The following is a 19,190-nucleotide window of genomic DNA, read 5'->3' as shown; positions in this document are numbered from 1 at the left end:
ATTGATTGGTGAGGGAGGATACATATTTATAAAAGTAATCATAAAGCTAGTGTCAACCTTTGATAAAGAAAGGCAATGCAAAACCTCTTCTGTGTATCAATGCACATTTTCTACAGCAACTCCAATGGGAATCTAGTGTTTTTGTTTTTTTTACTGCAAATGTGTGTTTGTACTGGTTATAAGTGCACTTGAACAGTTTACATAGTCTGACCTCCATCACTGTTGCTCCCACGAAGTTGATGTGGACCTAGACGAGTGTCAGGCATGTCTTCACCTTAATGTCCAACCAGTGTTTGATTTCCCTTTTGCCGGTAATACTTCCTCGTTTAAGAAATAAGCGTAGGAACTTTACCTCCTGGAGTAACAAAACTGTGTGAATGCGTACATGAACACGCTAACTGGACTAGATTGCACTAAAATGGAGAAAACAAGTCATAAAAAGATACATTCAGATCAGCAGGTTTTGACTTTCCCAAAATAACTTTAATACTCACAAAAAGTTAGGAATATTCGTCTTTCAGGATGAGACTATAAAGTGTTACAGGTCAATTTGACCTTCTCTAAACTTTAAACTTTAGACACAGTTTCTCAACACCTGGCCCTCCAAGAACCACCATAGTGACCAACATTAAAATACAGTAGCGCAGCAGGCCTAAATAGTAATTAAACACAGAGAGATTTTTTATTTAGCAAGTATAATGAATATATTAGACCTCTGCAACATTACACACAATTTGAATAGTAACACTGTGTTTGAATATTTAATTAAGTATTTCTTTGGGGTACCACTAGATGCACTGCAGTTTGAGTTTTGGATTAAACTGTTTTGAGCAAAAATAAATTACTGTATTTTTTAGACTATAAGGCGCACTTAAAATCCTTTCCTTTTTTCTCAAAATTCGACAGTGTGCCTAATGTACAGAATAATTTTGGTTGTGCTTACCGACCTCAAAGCTATTTTATTTGGTACATGGTGTAATGATAAGTGTGACCAGTAGATGGCAGTCACACATAAGATATACGTGTAGACGGCAATATGACTCAAATAAACAGCACCAACATTTTATATGTTCCAATTTGAACAGTAACACTGTGTTTGAATTTTTAATTCAGTGATTTTTTTGGGGTACCACTAGATGCACTGCAGTTTGAGAATTTCGGATTAAACTGTTTTGAGCAAAAATAAATTACCGTATTTTTCAGACTATAAGGCCCACTTAAAAATGTTTAATTTCCTCAAAACTGGACAGTGTGCCCTATGACCCGGTGCGCTTAATGTACAGAATAATTTTGGTTGTGCTTACCGACCTCAAAGCTATTTTATTTGGTACATGGTGTAATGATATATATGACTAGTAGATGGCAGTCACACATAATATATATGTGTAGACTGCAATATGACTCAAATAAACAGCACCAACATTTTATATGTTCCAATTTGAACAGTAACACTGTGTTTGAATTTTTAATTCAGTGATTTTTTTGGGGTACCACTAGATGCACTGCAGTTTGAGAATTTCAGATTAAATTGTTTTTAAGCAAAAATAAATTTCAGACTATAAGGCGCACTTAAAATCCTTTAATTTTTCTCAAAATTCGACAGTGTGCCTTATAACCCGGTGTGCCTAATGTACAGAATAATTTTGGTTGTGCTTACCGACCTCAAAGCTATTTTATTTGGTACATGTGTAATGATAAGTATGACCAGTAGATGGCAGTCACACATAAGATATACGTGTAGACGGCAATATGACTCAAATAAACAGCACCAACATTTTATATGTTCCAATTTTAACAGTAACACTGTGTTTGAATTTTTAATTCAGTGATTTTTTGGGGGTACCACTAGATGCACTGCAGTTTGAGAATGACTGACTTGAACTGATCAATGTTTTGGTGGTTTTTGCACAACTTGCTGTTCTCAATAATGGAGCTGAATGGCAAAAGGCAAAAAAAAACAAACCCAAAACATTTTCACTATCGGACAGTCAAAAATAGCAAGTTACTAAAGTGATTAATCGCAATAAGATTAATGACACACTTTATTTTGACTGTACATGCTATTTTGTCAGTGATCAGGTCAAGTTAGGAGACTCCGACTGGTGTGCTCTTTGGCAAATATTACTTAAAAATATACCGACGGGACTTTGGATTAAACTGTTTTGAGCAAAAATAAATTACCGTATTTTTCGGACTATAAGGCGCACTTTAAAATTTTTAATTTCCTCAAAACTGGACAGTGCGCCTTATAACTCGGTGCGCCACAGAATCATTTTGGTTGTGGTTACCGACCTCAAAGCTATTTTGTCTCGTACATGGTGAAATGATAAGTATGACTAGTAGATGGCAGTCACACATAAGAGATACGTGTGGACTGCAATATGACTCAAGTAAACACCAACATTTTATGTTACATTGCAAATATAAAACATTACACACAAATTCTATCAAAACGTTTCAATACGACTTTGGTAAGCTATGAAGCCGCACTTGATGTATTGTACTGTGCTTCATCATATCAGTATTATATTATGCTGTGTGTATAAGGTCAGAAATATAATCTAGCATTTTTTTTCGCAATATTATGCAAAATCAACTTTTCTTACTTTCTGGTATCTGCTTATCTGTATTTGGGAGCTGCATAAGTCCTGAAAATTTGCGCGAATCCGCCTTTGTAGTGTGAAGTTCTTACTTCTATCTGTCAGTAAACTGGCCATGAAAGCACTAAAACATAGCGGTGTAGTGAGTGGACATTAAATGTGATGAAGCAGGTCAATTATTAAATAATCAAATCTTAGACATGTTTAGAGAAGGTGAAAGAAGTTCACCTGAAAATGTTATCCTGCTTTTTAGGTTCATCCTGAAATTTCACTTAAGTATCCCTAACTTTTTGGGAGTATTAAATGAAATACAAGTTCAACGATGTAATAAATATAATCTGACAAGAAAAATGTAAAAATGTCATCGCTAAAAAAGTAAAATTGCACTAAATTAAACAATCCCGACACCCCTCACCTGGTATTTAAGGCTAAGAAGTCTGGCCACAGGAAGCTAAGTTCCTCCGTGACGATGACAGGATGAGCAGGTGAGATTTAGGATGTGTGGAGAGACAAGACTCGAGAGACACGTAACAGAATCATCCTCTGTTCTCTCACATGCAAAAATGTTGAAAACATTTGACACCTTCTGGGATTCTGGCAGTTAGATAAACACCTGGTCTGCTCACCTTGGGGCTTCTTCATTGTCTCAAACACCTGTACTGAGGGCGGCTCTCCAGGAGCCAAAAATGCTAACTTTGCCCTTTTCTTCCTGGCTTCCGGGGGGCTTTTTTGACATGTTTTGCATTTTGGCTCTTGCCTGGACTTGAGGAACTCACTCCCCGGGAGGGAATTTTGACAATTTTTCCACATTTTGGCCTGTTTTTGCCTTTTCTTCCCAGGTCACCTGTGAGTCATCCTGGGGGGAATTTTGACCCTTTTCACATTTTTGCTCTTCCTTGGAATTTCGACAATTTTCTGCATTTTTTCACATTTTGGCCTTTTTCTTCCCGAGTCACCTGTGAGTCGCCCCGGTGGGTATTTTTTGTGTGCCATTTTTCACATTTTTGCTCTTCCCGGGAATTTTGACAATTTTTTCACATTTTGGCCTTTTTTTCCCTCCCGAGTCACCTGTGATTTGTCCCGGTGGGTATTTTTTTTGACATTTTTCACATTTTAGCTCACCCTAGGACTTGTGGAACTCACTCCCCGGGAGGGAATTTTGACCCTTTTGGCATCCTCCCACATTTTGGCCTGTCTTTGCCTTTTACTTCCCGGGTCACCTGTTTGTCATCCTGGGGGGGAAATTTTGACCTTTTTCACATTTTTGCTCTTCCCAGGACTTGTGGAACTCACTCTTTGGGAGAGAATTTTGATCATGTTCAGCATTTTTTCACATAGTGGCCTTTTTCTTCCCGAGTCACCTGTGAGTCAACATGGTGGGTATTTTTTGACATTTTTCACATTTTAGCTCACCCCAGGACTCACTCCCCGGGAGGGAATTTTGAAAATTTTTGGCATTTTTTTCACATTTTGGCCTGTCTTGGCCTTTTTCTTCCCGGGTCACCTGTGAGTCATCCTGGTGGGTATTTTTGACATTTAAGCTCCCCCCAGGACTTGTGGATCTCACTCCCAGGGAGGGAATTTTGATAATTTTTCCACATTTGTCTGTTTTTTCCTTTTTCTTCCTGGGTCACCTGTGAGTCATCCTGGTGGGAATTTTTTTTTTGACATTTTTCACATTTTGGCTACACCCAGGACTTGTGGAAGTCACTCCCCAGGGAGAGAATTTTGACCATTTTCCTTTGTTTTCCACATTATGGCCTGCAAGAATGTTGACCTTTTGGCCTGTTTTAGGCCTTCCCTACCCTACACTGTGATTCATTCCGGGTGGGGTTTATATTTTACATTTTTCTAATTTTAGCTCTTCCCGGGACTTGTGGAACTCTTTTTTGTGCCTCTTTCTTCCCTTTGTTACCCCGCTTCTTTGCTGCTCTAATAAAACTGAAGAACCTTCAGGGGTTATGTTGCCCCCTTTTTCAAGCAGACAGAATACTGCAATAACATGGTCCTTTGTTATTCCGTTTTTCAGTCGTTAGGACTGTCCCCAGGTGGCGTCTATTCATTTTGTTCTCACCTGCTGTTTGGCAGACGTGCAATAATCAAGTATTCTCCCTTGATGTAAGAAAAGTCCAATGGGATGAAATCTGTGTGGTGATGTTAATTTGCTCAGTCCATCGCCACCTGATAAGAGGATATATTCACCATAAGACATGATCCCTTTTGGGGTTGGAATTGGAGTCACGGCTTCTTTCAGCCATAAGATGTCCATGTTTTGTCCAGAGGTGAGCACTGTTTCTTTATCTATTGTCCACTGTTGAAACTGAAGTTGGTGCTGCTGCAGCTTTCTTCATAAGTGGGTGGAGGCTCTGCAACAAAAAGAAATAAGAACACAAATAATGCAACATCAGAGAAGGAATACAATTGTAGTTGTATCTGTATTTATATGTAATTTAGTGTGGAGGGGGCGTGGCCTGCGAGCCTGCGGCAGAACAGGATGTGCCAGGACTGGCCTCAAAGTCGGCGACAGGTGCGTAGATGGCCCAGGTGGGCCTTGTTGTCTAATCACCTGTCGCTCTGTATAAACAGCAGCCGAGATGAGAGAGGTTGTTGGAGCTGGAGCAAGAGCACGAGCAAGAGCAATGGAAACAAAATCTTAAATACTTCTTCACTATACTGTACAAGTATTGTGCAGTGGTTTTCTGAACTTTTCCTGAGCCCATGTGGTGATATCCTTTACACACTGATAGGATAGGCCTTTATTGTCATTGCACAAGTACAGCGAAACTTTGTTTTCAGCTTCAATTTCAGTTGATGTCGGTTTTTGATGCAGTACATAACGCCTAAAGGGATTTAAGGTGACGGGCACTCAATGTTGGTTTTCAGCCTTGCTGCTTATGTGCAGTGATTTGTCCAGATTTTCTGAACCTTTCGATGATATTACGGACCCTAGATGGTGAAATCCCTAAATTCCTTGTAATAGCTCGTTGAGAAATGTTGTTCTTTAACTGTTGGACACTTTGCTCACGTATTTGTTCACAAAGTGGTGACCCTCCCTTCATCTTGTTTGTGAATGACCGAGCATTTCATGGAAGCTGTTTTTATACCCAATCATGGCACCCACCTGTTCCCAATTAGCCTGCACACCTGTGGGATGTTCCAAATAAGTCTTTGAAGAGCATTCCTTAACTTTCTCTTTTTTGCAGGCATCAAATTCCAAATGAACTAATGTTTGCAAAAATAAAGTGTTCCAGTTTGAACATTAAGAATATTGTCTTTGCAGGCTATTCAATTGAATATAGGTTGAAAAGTATTTACAAAACATTGTATTTTGTGTTTATTTACGATTTACATAATGTGCCAACGTCATTGGTTTAGGGTTTTGTACTTTTTTTCACAAAACTACTGTAGTTTTTAGTAGCACCTTCTTCTGTACTGTTTTCAAAATTAAAGTTGTGCTCTTATGGGAGGCCAAGCACCAAATAGATTCCAATGCATTTCAAAGGGAAAGGTTGATTTGAGATACAAGTGTTTTGAGTTAAGAGCTCCGTCATAAACTGACATACGACCGTATTTTCCGGATCATAGGGCGCACCGGATTATAAGGCGCACTGCCGATGACCGGTCAAGTTAGGTCTATTTTCATACATAAGGCACATTAAAGGGATCATATTATGATTTTTTTTCTAAATCCTTGTGGTCTACATAACATGTGATGGTGTTTCTTTGGTCAAAATGTTGCATAGATTATGTTTTACAGATCATCTTCAAGCCGCTATCTGACAGTCACTTCAGGATGCGACGTTTTGTGGGCGGTCTTATTTACGTGGCTCACCTTCGACAGCGTCATTTCTCTGTCATCTTTGTTGTAGCGGTGTAGCGTGCAAGGACGGGAGTGGAAGAAGTGCCAAAAGATGGAGCTAACTGTTTTAATGACATTTAGACTTTACTTCAATCAATAACAGAGCAGCATCTCCTTATAAGTGGATCACTAGTGCAATAACAAAGCCGGAAATGTGTCCCGTGAAAAACCGTCCGATTGGAACGCTCTAATAACTAAAGTTCCTTGGGTGAATAATGTACACTCACTACACCGGTATGTTTTAGCCCTTTCATGGCGAGTTTACTGACAGATATAAGTAAGAACTTTACACTACTTTATATTAGAAATGGCAACAGCGGAGGATGAATGTCCCATAACAAGAAGGTAGAGAAAAAGTTTATCGACTACGGTGTCGGCACGGACTACAAAGGTGGGGTACGCGCAAATTTTCAGGACTTATGCAGATCCCAAATACAGATCAGCAGGTACTAGAAGGTAAGAAAAGTTGCTTTTGCATAGTATGGCGAAACAAAACGCTACATATGTCTTACCTTATACACACACCATAATAATACTGGTATGTTGAAGCACAGTACAATCTATCAAGCGGTGCGGCTTAATAGCTTACTAAAGTCGTACTAAAACATTTTGATAGATTTTTGAGTGCAGTGTGTCATGTTCTATATTTTCAATGAAACATGTACATTTTTAATGTTGTTTACTTGAGTCATATTGCAGTCTACGTGTATCTCTTATGTTTGACTGCCATCTACTGGTCACACTTATTACACAATGTACCAAATAAAATAGCTTCAAGGTCGGTAAGCAAAACCAGGATTATTGCGTACATTAGGCAAACCGGGTTATAAAAGTGCACTGTCGAGTTTTCAGAAAATGAAAGGATTTTAAGTGCGCCTTATAGTCCGAAAAATACGGTACTGTATTGTTTTTTATTCTCCTATCATATTTGTCAGCATGCATCTGTGTGTGCACCGTATGCCTACCATGCGGGTAGTCACAGCTGCTGTACTCTGGTGGGAGGATGAGAGAACAGGAAGTGGGCACAGGTGTGGGATTTCCTTCGGTGAAAAAGGGAATGGTGGCCCCAGTAGAAACGCAGAACAAGGGAGAGGGAGCTCCCGGCTGCCTGTGGCCAGGAGGCAAGGCAGCACCGGGCGCGTGGCTGAAAGCGCTGGGAGACATGGATACAGGCTGACCAGAGGGATCCTGCTGAGAGTGACTCTTTGTGGGGATCTCCTCGCTGGCCGCACCACCTGCACAGGACTCTTCATTGTCCTCGGCTGGAGGGGCGCTGGGTGTCACTCCCGCCGCGTTGGGCGTCGCCGTCACGCTGCAGCGGTCCGGACTGGAAGGCACAGTCCTGGCTGGAGACAAGTTGACTGCAATGTTCCCAATGTAGATGGGCAGAGTGACGACTGCTTCTGGGGATTTTAGTGACACCTGCAAGACAAGCAATGGTATGGTTTTTCTTTTACACATACTACTCACTAACAGGAAGACAGCTGTAGCTCCGTTTTTGTGACTTATCCCTTTCAAAAATAACAAATAAAACCGAATCGTACGATAACTGATGCAATTCGTCCCATAAGAAATAACAAACCTATTTATTCATTCCATACACTTGAGAAAATAAACACATTTTACAGAAACTAATCATAACATTACTTGGAAAATAATAATAATAAAACAACATTTAACATCACTTTTACCTACAATGGAAGACTTTTGTTGGCAAAGACAGTGATGAGCAGGAGAAGGAATTTACCTCAAAAACCTCCTCCGTGGCTCTCAAGTGCAACAACAACGCCAGAAATGTGGCCCATGAAAAACCAACCGACCGGAACTCTCTAATAACTAAAGTTCCTCGGGTGAATAACGTAAACTCACTACACCGGTATGTTTTAGCGCTTTCATGGCGAGTTTACTGACAGATATAAGTAAGAACTTTACATTACTTTATATTAGAAATGGCAACATTGGAGGATGAATGTCCCAAAACAAGAAAATAGAGGAAAAGAAGAACCCTATCGAGTACATAGTCGTCACAGACAACAAAGGCGGATGCGTGCAATTTTTCAGGATTTATGCAGATCCCAAATACAGATCAGCAGGTACCAGACAGTAAGATAAGTTGCTTTTGCATAATATTAAGAAACAAAACGCCAGATAATGATAATTTTGGGGCGGCATGGCGTAGTGGGTAGAGCGGCCGTGCCAGAAACCTGAGGGTTGCAGGTTCGCTTCCCACCTATTGACATCCAAATCGCTGCCGTTGTGTCCTTGGGCAGGACACTTCACCCTTTGCCCCCGGTGCCGCTCACACTGGTGAATGAATGATGAATGAATGATAGGTGGTGGTCGGAGGCGCAAACTGGCAGCCACGCTTCTGTCAGTCTACCCCAGGACAGCTGTGGCTACAGATGTAGCTTACCACCACCAGGTGTGAATGAATGATGGGTTCCCACTTCTCTGTGAGCGCTTTGAGGATCTAACAATAGAAAAGCGCGATATAAATCTAATCCATTATTATTATTATTATTATTATTAATGTCTTACTTTACACACACACCATAATAATACTGGAATGTTTAATGTGTCGACAATCCATCAAATGGTGCGGCTTCATAGCTTACCAAAGTCGTACTAAAACATTTTGATAGATTTTTGAGCGCCGTGTGTAATGTTCTGTATTTTCAATGGAACATATAAAATGTTGGTGTTGCTTACTTGAATCATATTGCAGTCTACACATATCTCTTATGTGTGACTGCCATCATATTGTGGGCTACACGTATCTCTTATGTGTGACTGCCATCTACTGGTCACACTTATCATTTCACCATATACAAAATAAAATTGCTTCGAGGTTGGTAAGCACAACCAAAATTATTCCGTACATTAGGCGCACCGAAATATAAGGCGCACTCTCGAGTTTTGAAAAAATAAAAGGATTTTAAGTGTGCCGTATAGTGTGAAAAATACGTTGAATAGTATATTGTGTATATCACACAACCTTAGTCCCTTAAAATCGCTTTTTCCTTTACTTTTAGTTTCCCTAACCACGTGTAAACAAGTACTGTATCAATGTGGTTTTGTGTTTTATTTGTTCCAGTCTTTCCCTAAGTTTTCAAACCATATTTAGTAGGTGTTATGAATACCATTTTCTCCTTCTGTCATTGCATTGCCCCCCCACCTTTCTCTACTACATCCATACACTGTCCAGCAGCAAAACAAATTGAAAAAATATGTTATAATGACAGGAATAGTCCAGACTCACCTGTTGAACAGTAAATCAGTATAATTACAAGAAGGCGCACTAAGTCAGTGTGTACTGAACGTTACGACCTCCATTCCGTACCTGAATGAAATAATCTATATCTATGAGGCTGCAGCCGGCCAGAGCTGACTGAGGAAGAGGAGGCACGATGATCTGCTCTCTCCACTCAGCATGTTTTCCTGCTTTCACTCCTGCTCCCTCCACCTCTGCGATGGTTCGCAGGTCAAACACTGGCCGATTGGTCTTGTAGGTTACTTTCTGGTTAGAGGAAAAATTCAACAGACAATACACAAAGATGTCACATTTACTACCAACGCTGCGTAGGACTGACTAAGGATGTTCATAAACTTCATAGTCTACCGTATTTCCTTGAATTGCCGCCGGGTATATAGTATGAGCCTGACTAGAATTACTGCCGGGTCAAACTCGTTTTGCAAAATAATTAGCGCATCCTTAACATTACCGCCGACTCAGGATTAATGTCGGGTCAAACTCGTTTCGCTAAATATTATTTTTATTAGCGCATGTCTAGAATTTCCGCCGGCTCAAACTCGTTTCGCCAAACAATTAGCATATGCCTCGAATTTCCGCCGGGTCAAACCCGTCACGTCACCTGTCATCATTTTCAAAATGGAGGAGGCTGATTTCAATAATTTGAAATCGCATAAAGGGAAGAAGATTAGGAGCTATTCAGTAGGATTTAAGGTCCAAATTATTGAATATGCTAAAAAAACAGAAAGCTGCTATGTTTTATTAATATACCGTAGCTGCGTGTGTCAAATATGAGTCATTAAATGACTCCCGCCTCCTGGTGGTAGAATAATTGCCACCCCCAAAAGTTCCTGTAGTAAGTTCCCTACCAATACTTAGGAATGAAACGATAAATAACTCAGCGGCCTAGTAGTTAGTCCGCTCTGAGATGGGTAGGTTGTGAGTCCAAACCCCAGCCGAGTCGTACCAAAGACTATAAAATTGGGACCCATTACCTCCCTGCTTGGTACTCAGCATCAAGGGTTGGAATTGGGAGTTAAATCACCAGAAATGATTCCCGGGCGTGGCACCGCTGCTGCTCACTGCTCCCCTCACCTCTCAGGGGGTGGAAGAAGGGGATGGGTCAAATGCAGAGGACAAATTTCACCCCACCAAGTGTGTGTCTGACAATCATTGCAACTTTAACGTATTCGTGATAATTGTGGTAAAGCTCCCAAAGGTTAGTATTACCGTCCTAAACTAAAATGATCCAAAAAAGGTTATTGATAACTGCGCCTTGATAAACTCACAGACTGACCGGCGCCAGCTCGCTAGCTTAAATGCCAACATGACAACAAGAGACATCGGCGTCTTTCCCCAATTGTTCCTGTCCAGGTTCGAATGTTACCTGTATGAGACTTGCGAGAACACATCCCGTGTCTTTTCCAGACTTGTTGTGGATCTCTGTGGCTAACTTGATCACCTGACCAGGAATGTAGCCCCTGAGGTCAGTGCAAGTTTTAAGCATCAGGGTCCCAGACTTTACGAGCAGGTAGCTGAACTTCTTTGTTGTAACGGCGTAGCTCAGTTGCTGCAGAACAAAGAAGAACGTTAGATGTTTTAGGAAACCGACGCTCACGGCGGCTGAAACAGGAAGTCAAACAAGTGAGTAAAGACAAGTGAATATTAGGAAATGTATTAAGAGGTTGTTGTTTAGTAAGATCTGCCTTACATCAATGCCTGGCACCTCATTGAGGTTCAGCAGGTTGAGGAGGTAAAAGGGCTTCTGGGCTTTGTAGTCCTTTGCGAAACGAGGCGTATCAATGGCTGCTCTCACACGGTAAACAATCTTTCCAAAGGGTCCTTCAAAAGAAGTCGGTACAGCGGCTGGGAGAATACGAGGACAACTTAGAACTAATACAACATTCCAATAACCAGATAGACAGATTCTAAAGACAGATTGGTTGCAGAGTCTCTCTCATTGCTTTACTTCCTTCTCGCCTGTTCCTCATTGAGATGTCGGTCCAGGGACAAGTCTGATGCTGATGTCTCAGATCTAAACAGGAGAGGCAGACAGCTGCCCTCCTTGCTCAGGCAGCACGAAGCAAAGCAAGAAGGAGACTCATGCCGTCTGGAGACAGGCAACACTGGGCTGCTTCAAGTACCGTATTTTCCAGACCATAGGCCGCACCGGATTTTAAGCCGCACTGCCGATAAATGGTCCCTTTTTTATCTTTTTCCATATGTAAGGCGCTTAAAGGAGTCATATTTTTTTTCTTTCTAAATGTAAAACACTTCCTTGAGGTCTACATAACATGTAATGGTGGTTACTTGGTCAAAATGTTGCATAAATCATGTGTTACAGATCACCATCAAGCCGCTTTCGGACGCATTTGTTTTCAAAACGGTTCCAAAAAAGTGGAATTCTAAAAATTTACTGTGGGACCCCATTTTTATGACTTGATGGGATCCCAGGGACCCCATTAAGTCACAGATGGAGTATTGGTGGGTACAAAACAGCAGAAGGCGGCTGTGGCCTGCGCGTCGGTTCTAATAAAAATGATTCCGGTTGGCCATAGATAATTCATCCAGCCTGCGGGCCTTGACTTTGACACCTAGGACCTAGAACGAGACAATTTTTTACATGTTAGGATACAAAAAAAGAAAAACTAACATTTTGTCTTCTTGTCTGTCATAAAGTATGTGAAGTATAGGCTAAATTCCCCCAAAAAGTGCAGCTCTCAATTTTCAATTTCACAAATATTTTAATAAACTTGAGTTTAGGGATGGGCGATATGGCTTTTTTAAAATATCTCGATATAAAAAAATAAATAAATAAAAAACACACACAAAAAAAAAAAAAAAATATATATATATATATATATATATATATATATATATATATATATATATATATGTATATATATATATATATATATCGATATTTTTAGGCCATGTCACAATACACGATATATATCTCAATATTTTGCCTTAGCCTTGAATGAACACTTGATACATATAATGACAGCAGTATGATGATTCTATGTGTCTACATTCAAACATTCTTCTTCATACTGCATTAATATTTGCTCATTTAAAACGTTCATAAAGAGAGGGAAATCACAACTAAGTCAATTGACCAAAATTGTATTTATTAAACAGTTATCAAGCAGTGGCACAAACATTCATGTCATTTTTAAAACAGAAACTGCAAGATTGTCAGAGACATTTTAAAACAAGCTATGAGTGCACTTTTGTGCATGATGTCACTAAGATGACATATCAAAACAACACTAAATCAAAGTGAACTTTTTGTACAGAATAGTTTAAAACAAATAAAGTGCACTTTTGTACAAAATGTCCCACAAGATATTTCAATAACTGTCAAATAAAAATGAGCTGCACAATAGGAACTCAAATAGTGTATGTCCTTCGCTATGTGGTAGGTTCCTGCGGACATTATCTCCTTCTGTTGTTGACTATTTTTTTCATACCGTGTTGATCTGGAAATGTTTGCCTCGGCATTTTGATGGTGTGGGCGTGTGGCACCGAATGGAGATGTTGACATGCGGAGTAAGCACTCTTCATTCTCTACCTGGAGACTTTTCAAATGATGCTACATATTAGCACTGCTGCTACTTGTAGCAACGCTTTTGCCCTACACTTGACAAATTAAGGTTGTCTGTTCGACATATTCCCGCTTGAAGCCAAACCACCCCCAGACGATGAAACCCCGGCTGTTTTTCCGTCATTTTTTACCAGAGTTGCACCTTCTTTCTCTCATATTACTACTCGCACCACAGCTAATGTTACCCATGCTGCTACCTCTCTGCTCCACGAGGGCGTATACATGTGACGTATGTAAGAAGGTGCGCTTGTTTTACGTCTCTGTGAGAAGGAGAGACAAGAAAGAGTGATTAGAGCCTGTAGTGTAATGCCAGCAGATAAAAGCAACTGCGTGAGAACTAGGGGTGTAACGGTACGTGTATTTGTATTGAACCGTTTCGGTACGGGGTTTCGGTTCGGTTTGGAGGTGTACCGAACGAGTTCCACACGGACATATTAAGTAGCGTACCGCACGTTGTGTAAACAATGCACACCGAGGCACCATGAATTGATTAACGTGGACCCCGACTTAAACAAGTTGAAAAACTTATTGGGGTGTTACCATTTAGTGGTCAATTGCACAAAATATGTACTGAACTGTGCAATCTACTAATAAAAGTTTTAATCAATTAAAAAAAACAACAACACACCAGCATGCTAGCAGCGACTGGGCTACGATAGACTGACCACACCTCCTTTTTTCACCGGACATGTCCTCTTTTGGGGGGCTGTTTGGGTGGGGTTTCTTAAATGCCTCAAATGTCCGGCATTTCAAGTTAGGGTTGCGTGTATTTTCAATGTACGTTCAGGGTTAAGGGGTTAAAAACAAAACAAATTGTGCACCCAGCAACATTGGTGAGGGAGGGCCAGAGACAGAGAGAGCGAGAGAGTTCTGATAAACGTGCATGCGTCGCCAGGCTCTGATTTTTATCCAAAGATTCATCTGATTTTATTTTTTATTATCTATAGCAGGGTGTCAAAAGTGTGCCCCGGAAGCCATTTGCGGCCCACAGCTAATGTTTTAAAGGCCCACGGCACATTCTAAAAATACTATTAAAATAAACAAAAACATAAAAAAAAGTGAAATAAAAAAGCTTAAAGGCTAAATGTAATGTAGAAAAAGTTGCAACACTGACTAATAAAACAAAGCTGGGTTTTTTTCCTTTCAAACTGTCATTGCTCAAAACATAATATTGAATCAAAATCAATGTTATTATGAATTATTGACCTATCCAAGTTTCCGATTACTTCACATCAAAATATTTTTGGTGGAAGATTTAGCAAATTTGTTAAATAAATAATTTAAAAAATTTATATTTTGTTTTTTTCTTACTGTACCAAAAATGAAACGAACCGTGACCTCTGAACCGAGGTACGTACCGAACTGAAATTTTTGTGTACCGTTACACCCCTAGTGAGAACGTATACTCGAAATCACGATAGTCATTTTCTATATCGAGACAGACCCGCGATATATGGAGTATATCGATACATCGCCCAGCCCTACTTCAGTTCTAAACAAAAATATCAAACATGTCATTTTTTCTTTTAACTACTTTGACCCTTCTGAAGGCTGTTTGATCACATTATCGCACATATTTAAATGAGAAAAATAACTATGTGACAGAGCTTGAGAAGAAGTTGTCCAGCCTGTATGCTAATATTATGGTTCATGCTCTGTTTATGCAAGCCCTTTCTGTCAGAGAGCCTGAGGAGGGGTGAGGAAATGCAAGGGGGCATGGCGACCAATTAACCCAGACTGCACAACAGGAGCAGGACTAAAAATAACTGCATATCCTTCAGCCTACACTAAAATGTGTGTGAGATAGCCGACTTAACAGCAGGGTGCTGATGGTTATTAAGTGTTTTTCGCTGATCTTGAGGTTACTTGCACAGTCATGCACTAGCAGTTTAGAATCTGTGCTTCGAGGGTAATGAGGAAGATAAAAAACACACATTAACCACGCACAATAACTAAACCTATGAACTATGAATCACTATTTGCTTTCCCATGCTCGGTTTATCACCACTCTGTGGGTATCGGCTTTTTTGGCATCCAGCTTAACATAGTGTTATCAGTTAGCCACAATGCAAATAACAGAAGGTGTGCCGCACACTAAAAGCCATGAAGTTAATAAGCAAGACCGTGAAAAAGAAAGTCCGTACCTGGTATAAGAAACTGAAAAGGGAAATTGTGTTCACCAGCAGTCAGAGTTCCTGCAAAAAATAAAAAGTTTTACCCACAGTGCAAACAATTGAAATAATGAAAAAAGAACATTTGCAGGAGAGATAAGTGTTTGTTCCTTTATGATTATACTCACTACAAACATTAGATGTACAGGTGGCAACGTACCAGAGGGCCTTATTTTTTTCTAATTGGGATTGTATTTCACTGATGAATTAGAAAGTGTTGTTCGAAGTGAACATTAGGATTAAAGCAGGGGTCTCAAACACGCGGCCCGCGGGGACGTTATTTTATAGCCCGCACCTCAATATGAAAGCTTATTGCTGGTGCCGCCCGCAAGTTTTATATGAATGCCGTTTTAGAGCGCCATACTTGTATAACCTCAATTTTTTCCGGGAGACTCCCAACTTACTGTGCCCCTCCAGGGGTAATCATCCTCCTGACCATCACCCACACAACAATATTGAGGGGGCACCGTGGAGGCACTGCCTTTAGTGTTCTCTGCATTCTGCACTAACAGCATGCCAACCAACCCACATGTTGTATTTGGATTCTGTCGACGCAGAAACGACTGCAAGACATAGTTGATCAACACCCATACAGGTCACGCTGAGAGTGGCTGTATAAACAACTTTAACACTGTTACAAATATGCGCCACACTGTGAACCCACACCAAACAAGAATGACGAACACATTTTGAGAGAACATCTGCACCGTAACACGACAGCACAAATACCCAGAATCCCATGCAGCCCTAACTCTTCCGGGCTACAACATACACCCCCGCACCTCCCAACCACGCCCCCTATTGTAGCCCGGAAGAGTTAGGGCTGCATGAGATTCTGGGTATTTCTTCTGTTGTGTTTATGTTGTGTTACAGTGCGGACGTTCTCCCAAAATGTGTTCGGCATTCTTGTTTGGTGTGGGTTCACAGTGTGGCACATATTTGTAACAGTGTTAAAGTTGTTTATACGGCCACCCTCAGTGTGACCTGTATGGCTGTTGATCAAGAATGTCTTGCAGTCACTCCCGTGGGTCTGCAGAAGCCTCATACAATATGTGACTGGGCCGGTACACTGTATTTATGGTGGAAAAGAGGATGAGATGGCAGATTGTAGAGGACGCTTAAGACCGTGTCATCACGGCACGTCCGGGTGAAAACCGGGAGAATGAACGCCTTGGGATGTGCACTGATATTCGGATGTTTCCCGAAAAGATTGCGAGAGTTGGCTAGTATGTTGCTAGGGCGGGAAAGCCATTCAAAGAAGGTGAACACATTAAAAAGTACATGATATACATTTTTAAGAAATCTTATCAAGCGGCCCAGCCTCAACCAGTTTCTGCATCCAGTGGCCCCCAGGTAAATTGAGTTTGAGACCCCTGGATTAAAGGAACTTTCAAGGATTCAAGTCCCTTTAAACAACATACCGCTTTAACTGTCCTTAATCAACGGAAACTATGGGTGATTATTAGTCGAATGAGTCATAGCCAAAACATGAAGGCTGCCAATGCAGTTTTCAGCAAGGTTAATCAATAACTTACAAACAAGGCAGCGATCACCCCCTGGAATGAGCGCTTTGCTTTTGCATCAGTACAAGATCAGGTCAGCATCTTTAAGCAAGTCTGCCTTTATGGATACATTAATAATGCTGGCTTAGTTCAACTTGACTCAAAGCCTTATATCAGTCAATAACTTGCAAAAATATAGACAATCAACCAGACCTCAGAAAATTAAGGCCGGGGACCACATGCGACCCGTTGAGGTTTTCAGTCTGGCCCGCCGGGCATTCCCTAATCATTTTTTCAGATCCTTAAGATGAAAACTGTAGCTGCCATTATGATGTGCAGTGATGTTTTCAAATGACCATAAGTCTTGAACTATCCAAAGTATTTAAATGGTTGGAATCTGCACTTTTGCATGATATACTAGTTACTATGGTCATCTAATTAGTTACTATGGTCATCTAATTAGTTACTATGGTCATGTAATTAGTTACTATGGTCATCTAAATAGTTACTATGGTCATGTAATTAGTTACTATGGTCATCTAATTAGTTACTATGGTCATCTAATTAGTTACTATGGTCATCTAATTAGTTACTATGGTCATCTAATTAGTTACTATGGTCATCTAATTAGTTACTATGGTCATTTAATTAGTTACTATGGTCATCTAATTAGTTACTATGGTCATCTAATTAGTTACTATGGTCATCTAATTAGTTACTATGGTCATCTAATTAGTTACTATGGTCATCTAATTAGTTACTATGGTCATCTAATTAGTTACTATGGTCATCTAATTAGTTACTATGGTCATCTAATTAGTTACTATGGTCATCTAATTAGTTACTATGGTCATCTAATTAGTTACTATGGTCATCTAATTAGTTACTATGGTCATCTAATTAGTTACTATGGTCATCTAATTAGTTACTATGGTCATTTAATTAGTTACTATGGTCATCTAATTAGTTACTATGGTCATCTAATTAGTTACTATGGTCATCTAAGTCACAGCAGCTCAGACGAGGCACCAAGCAGTGTGGGCGGAGAGTCTTTCCACAGAGTGTTAGCCCGAAATGTGGGTGTCTGGGACAGACGTGGAAGGAGATTTTCACAACAATGTTCTAAAGCTTAGTTATATATCAGATTGTATATTGTATTTTTACACTTTGCGTTTATATTTCGCTGTTTGTCCCATTTTTGACGCATTTTTGTCGCACTATGCTTGATTGTAAAATATGTCGATCGAGAGGGGTTTTGACGTTCGTATGTTGTCAATATTCAGTGTTTTATCGTTCAAAGAAAAATGTAAAATTCCATTCCGTTTTTTAAGGCGGTTGTTGGAGCCAAATACACTTTCTGTCTGTCAAATTGATGACGTCACTAAAGGGGTTGGCTCCAAGGCCAAGTGCCTGTCTATTTAGGGAGGAGTCAGGATCTTGCTCAGGTGTTGCTGAGTAGAGGCGCAACAGTTTTTGACTGTGCCAGGCTAGTGTTTATTTGCTCCCGTGTATTTTCTGTTTTTGTACAAAGTGTGTTATATAAATGTGACTTTATGAATTAAATATTTTTGTTAAAGATGGACACAATTTTGGACATCAATTATTAGCCGGCTGCACACGTCTGAACTAGCTTCATTTATATTCGACAACCAGTAGCAGTAATAGTATAGGACTTTACCGCTACAGCGGTCTTTCAAAATGTTTTTTAGCATTCAATCAGACATTATTGTGAGGTTTTGTATTAGTGTTCCAAAAAATAAGTATAGAGTTCTTTCTCCAAATTTGTCCCCCCAGTCAAAATAATTGCCCAGGCCTGTTCTAAAGCTCAGCGATCTATCAGTTATAGCAGATTGTAGGTAAGGTTTTTTTACACTTCGCATTCTTAGTTTGATGTGTTTGTTTCATTTTTGTTGCGTTTTGCATGATTGTAAAATATGTTGATGGAGAGGGGGTGTGATGTTCATATGTTGTCAATATTATGTGTTTTATTGTTCATAGTTAATATTGTATACCCCACATTCTTTATTTTCCTGTACATTCTGGGTGTCTCATTCAGTAAAAAAATGTACGATTCCATTCAGTTTTTTAAGGTGGTCTGTCATAACGTTTTGAGCAATCGATCAGACATTATTGTGAGGTTTTGTATTAGTGTTCCTAAAAACCAGATACCAGCCCCAGACCCTTTTTCCACTTCACTTCAG

General features: G+C 40.1%; 1 protein-coding gene across 2 annotated transcripts in view; it reads right to left on the bottom strand.

Moving 5' to 3' along the window:
- Positions 1-3,456: 3,456 nt before the first annotated feature.
- The window catches only part of arrdc1b (arrestin domain containing 1b), a 47,143-nt gene continuing 31,409 nt past the window's right edge, over positions 3,457-19,190 (bottom strand). Inside the window, exons 3-8 of one of the 2 annotated variants that reach the window (XM_061877110.1) lie at positions 15,461-15,511; positions 11,421-11,575; positions 11,097-11,279; positions 9,800-9,976; positions 7,425-7,881; positions 3,457-4,966 (exon numbers count right to left, since the gene is read on the bottom strand). In XM_061877110.1, the coding sequence (XP_061733094.1) occupies positions 4,902-4,966; positions 7,425-7,881; positions 9,800-9,976; positions 11,097-11,279; positions 11,421-11,575; positions 15,461-15,511 (1,088 nt within the window). In that variant the 3' untranslated portion in view covers positions 3,457-4,901. The remainder of the gene's footprint in view (positions 4,967-7,424; positions 7,882-9,799; positions 9,977-11,096; positions 11,280-11,420; positions 11,576-15,460; positions 15,512-19,190) is intronic. The other variant, XM_061877111.1, reaches the window with a different exon arrangement.

Source organism: Nerophis ophidion, linkage group LG17 (genome assembly GCF_033978795.1).
Source record: "Nerophis ophidion isolate RoL-2023_Sa linkage group LG17, RoL_Noph_v1.0, whole genome shotgun sequence".
Classification (NCBI taxonomy): domain Eukaryota; kingdom Metazoa; phylum Chordata; class Actinopteri; order Syngnathiformes; family Syngnathidae; genus Nerophis; species Nerophis ophidion.
Note: the sequence above shows the minus strand (reverse complement) of the source record. Positions and strands in the feature narration are given on the sequence as shown.